Source organism: Acanthisitta chloris, unplaced genomic scaffold (genome assembly GCF_000695815.1).
Source record: "Acanthisitta chloris isolate BGI_N310 unplaced genomic scaffold, ASM69581v1 scaffold24247, whole genome shotgun sequence".
Taxonomy (NCBI): domain Eukaryota; kingdom Metazoa; phylum Chordata; class Aves; order Passeriformes; family Acanthisittidae; genus Acanthisitta; species Acanthisitta chloris.
Window position 1 is genome coordinate 27837 of NW_008683482.1, and position 4514 is coordinate 32350.

The 4514-nt window shown below is 39.4% G+C and overlaps 1 protein-coding gene across 1 annotated transcript in view; it reads right to left on the bottom strand.

Moving 5' to 3' along the window:
- Positions 1-3099, bottom strand: part of ARIH2 (ariadne RBR E3 ubiquitin protein ligase 2) — a 27772-nt gene extending 24673 nt beyond the window's left edge. The window contains exon 1 of the mRNA XM_009078966.1: positions 2751-3099. Coding sequence (XP_009077214.1) covers positions 2751-2999 — 249 coding nt within the window. The 5' untranslated portion in view covers positions 3000-3099. The remainder of the gene's footprint in view (positions 1-2750) is intronic.
- Positions 3100-4514: the final 1415 nt, after the last annotated feature.

The following is a 4514-nucleotide window of genomic DNA, read 5'->3' on the forward strand; positions in this document are numbered from 1 at the left end:
GGGAATGAAAACACGTAGCCAAGAAGATCACCCTTTACCTCAAGGCTTTTAAAAAATTAGGAATTCAACAATCAGTCTGGAATAGCTGAACAAAACAGTTGGAAAAACAAAGGTTAAGGGTTAATGAGCAGAGCTAATGAAAAACTATTTATTTAGACTGCTATTTGCCAATAATAGTATAGATTGCAAATATGAAGACATAAAGCTCTGAAATCCTATTTCTGGTCTTTAAAGTATGTAGACAATATGTCACAGAAAAAAATCACACTCAATATCTGCACTGGGGGATTTAACCTTGAGAAAGTGAATCACCTGATGACAACAGACAGCAGCAGAACATTCAAACACTGCTTTAAGCCCATTTATTGCATTAATTTTTGATTTGCTTCAGGAACCTCTATTAATCTATTAATTTCTTGTGATAGCACATAGCTTAGACACAGTGCCATGTGTTGTCTTCACCATTGCACGTCCTTAAGGTAGTCTTTAATTTACCTCCAGCTTTCCCTGTCAGGGCAATCACTATGCCTTAAAACATGAGCTAATTCTGAAAAGCACTACATAACCAGTATCTATCCCAAGGTAAGAGAGATGAAATCAACAAAATTAACTAGCATGCACCAAGAGAACAATCATCGCTGCCCAAGAAAACCCAAGACATCGTGAAAAGTAGTCTTCAATTGAAAAAGCAGTTTTTAGAGCTCATACAAATTAAGAGAAAAGTTAATATAGTTCTTAGAAAAATCTGCCCGTTTACTCATACCCACTAAGTCCATGGAAAAAAAATGATAACATGCTCTATTCTGTTTCCTTCTTCTCTGTGCTTGCTATTTTGACACTAATTTTTTCCACTCCAGTTTGTCTCAGAAAACTTACAAAATCAAAAGTTTCCTTGGGGGAAGAGAGGGGAAGGAAGAGACAGGCTTGCTGAAGTATTGTGAGAAACTGCACCAGGAAACAGAGAGCACATGCTGCAGATACACAACAGATTTCCAAGAAAAGTCTAATTCTTGCACTACTGTTGCTAGAGAACAGAGAGTTAATGTGGCACTTCAAGAGCTAAAGACTTAGTCTGTGGTTTACAAGATCACAGCTTTTCAGGTTTCTATCCAAATTAAATTTCATCTTCACATGCACAAACCAAAATGTGTAGCACTTCATTTTTAATGTCAATATGCAGGCATATCCTTGATCTGAAAGGAATCTAAAATGTTGTCTCCTTGTGTCATATTTGGGGCGAGATTTGAGCTAGCAGGTTGGTATTATCTGGGCAGCTATAATATTTGCTCAATGAAACCTTCAGAACTCTTGGAAAATTCATTTTAACTTTGGAAGCCTGATTTTAAAGACTAAATAAGGTATTGCTTTTGGTAATTTAATTCAATAGAACAAGCTGGCAGGGGTCACCTGTTTGAAGGGTGCTCCATTTGAAGGCAAACAGTAAGGAGCAGAAAAACCATTCTACATCTTTACTTAATCACTCAGAACCAAGAACAAGTGGCAGCTGAATCAGAAGTCCTGACCAACTATTATAATTTCTTTTTTTTCCTTTTCTGACAATCTGTAGGGAACTTCAGGCACTCAGAGCTCAGACTGCACATTTCAAAATAATCACAGACACAACCTGACAGCTAGAAAAAGTAAAACTTCATTTCCTGAGGTGGTGAATGCTGGGAACAAGCCCAACAGATGGCAAAATCAGCTAGAGATGCAGCAAGAAGTATGGGTGCCCTTTAGAGCCTATTGCTTATGGGTTTGTAATCCTCAGGCTTTATGGTTACACTGTTCCTACAGAACAGTGCTGTGCAAAGGAGGATCGAGAGACCACTCTCATTTTTAAATTAGGTTTGATTCAGACTGAATGAATTGGAATCAAAACCTGTTCAACAGTTTATTATACGCTGCAGTAACCTGCTTTCAGGGGTTATTCCAGACAAGAATAAGCAGTAGGAGACCTGTTATAGATGCAGAACAATTTCCACCCAGTGTCCACATCTAGAGCTCAGAAAATCCTGCTTCCCTCTGACCTGCACTGAGGCTGAAGCACACTGACAAGACAGAGAGGGAGCCTCCTCTTAAGCCTATCCTGCACTGCAGTAATCAGTTACACAAAGAGTAAGAAAACTTCTCAAAAGTCTTGTTGAACATAATACCATGAGGCTGATTGAGTGTGACTTTTCTGTGATGAACTAGTCATACAAGAGGTTGTAAGTTCAGTGTACTTTAACTGCTGTCACTGCAGCAGTAGGTTTAATACCTGGTATGACAGCTGATCTGTCTTTGAAAGTCTATGATTATTCTCTCAGAACCAAAAGAGAAAGGTGGTTATGTTAGAATTACAGAGTTTCAACACATCTTCCTATTTGACAGTTATCTCCTCAAACACAGGTGTACCAAACTGCACCATTTATGATTTGGTTTGTCTCTATTTTATATATCCTCTTTGCATTGTGGTAATGCAAAGAGTATAACTCAGGAATTTTGGTCAGGAAGCTCAGCTCTGTTAAAAAAAAAAAAAAAAAAAAAAAAAATCAAACCTCAACACGGAAGATTTTTCAGGCCCCAGAACGAGTATGTAACAACTGCAAACCTTTGAGTCAGTTTTGAACAAGGGACCCTCAATAACGCTCCTCCAACCCCCCATAACAGGAATATTGTCACAGCTTTTATTACAAACTGTACACTCAGTGTTGGCCTGTTGAACCACAGACTTGTTTTACACCTGTGTGAACACAGAAACCTTTCCTCACCTTTAACGTGGCAGCCAAGCTGGCCATGTGTTCATTCAGAGTGCTCTCCGACTCCTTGTAAGTCAAGCAGGTGAACTGATATTCCTCTGGATCAAAGGCATCTGCTCCCTGCTGCTCCACGTCGTTAGCAACCCCATCATAATAATCCTCAATATCCCCAGGATCCTCATCCTCTTCCTCCTCCTCGCAATTAGGGTCATAATCCTCTTCATTGCTGTCAGAGCCCTGGCTGTTCATGTCCACGGACATCTTACTGCCCTGCCAAACTGCAGACCAGGAAAGCAATCGCAGCTTCTTTGTTTTCCTCCACACTTTATCCTTCTTTTGATTTCATCTGAGCTCTGTCTCCTAAGGGAGGAAAAACAGTTTTTTCTGTGCCTAAGAAATTGTAAGAGAGGCCATGTCAACATTGTACAGGTGATCAAACAGCCAAGAATGGATCGACCCAATGGCCCAGGGAGAGAAGATTCTGCTGTGCATGTCTCTAATTTGGATTCACTGTGATTCCTGCAACTTCAGAGCCAAGGCTGCTCTTACAGGCAAGGTCCAAATCCTTGGATTGGGTTATTACATTGCATCCTAGTCCCCAGTGCAGGCCCCAAGACTTCTAACATTTGGAAACTGGCTGCATAACCTTCACAACAGATCTTCTCAGAGATACAACTGAATTTATGACATAAAGGTTTTTATCAACAGCCTGAAGTGCTGCAGAACCCCATGCTATCCATTTCATCAACAGGAAAAACACAAACCCCTTAACTATGACCACAGCAGCTAGACAGGCAACCTGTGACACCCTGTACAGTCCCATATTGCTTCAGAACCACAGCCATTAAGTGGGACTTGGGAAAATAAGACAAGCAGACAGATCTCTCACATACACACAAAGTAACGATCTTCAATACCATCTCAAAAGAAATGGTGAAATTATTTCATCCTTTTAAGTTGGATCTACTGGATGTGATGTGGCTTGGGCCTTACACCTGAGGGGGAAAATAAAATGAACTCATTTTATTACCTTCTCAATATACACTTATTACCTTCTGAATGTGTAAATTTATGCTCAGATGTTGACAGCTGCTAGTCAAGAATAATCAGAACAGCTAGCATTTTTTTTTTTAGATTCTCACTGGTATTGGAAAATTCACGTCTTTGCTACTTATCTGAACTACAAACCTTCTGCTTGTGTAACTAAACCACATGAATTCAAGTTTTAAAAGGTCTAGCAGTAAAGCATGAATTCACCTTGAATTATGGTAATAATTTTCATTTAACCAGATAATTTAGTTTAGAAAGAACATATTAAATACAAAATACTTAAAACAATGCTGCAACCAATTTTACATATAAAAACATAAATAAAATCAAAGCTCTGTTTTCCACAAGCAGCTTGTACTTGGTTTCTTACACACCTTCCCATTTTGCATTGCTATGTTGTTAGCTCTGCTGCTCAAACACGTTCCCACAGTATCACAGTTTGTAGCTGCTGGGGAAGCTATAATCAAGCTTTGCGAATCCTGACTTCAGAGCACAGGAAATCTCAACTATAAATTTTCCTTATTTCTCCTCAACTCATTTGTTTACTGTTTCCAGTAACCTGAACAGGCAGCAGAGAATACCAGGAAGAGATGTGATGTACAATTAATTGGAGGAGCTGAAGTGATTTCAGCAGATACAAACCTCCAGTGAGAGAGGATGAAGCCCAGCAGCTAATTATATTATCCTCTGAATTCTGGTCTTCATTCCTGTCACTTGCCTCTTGAT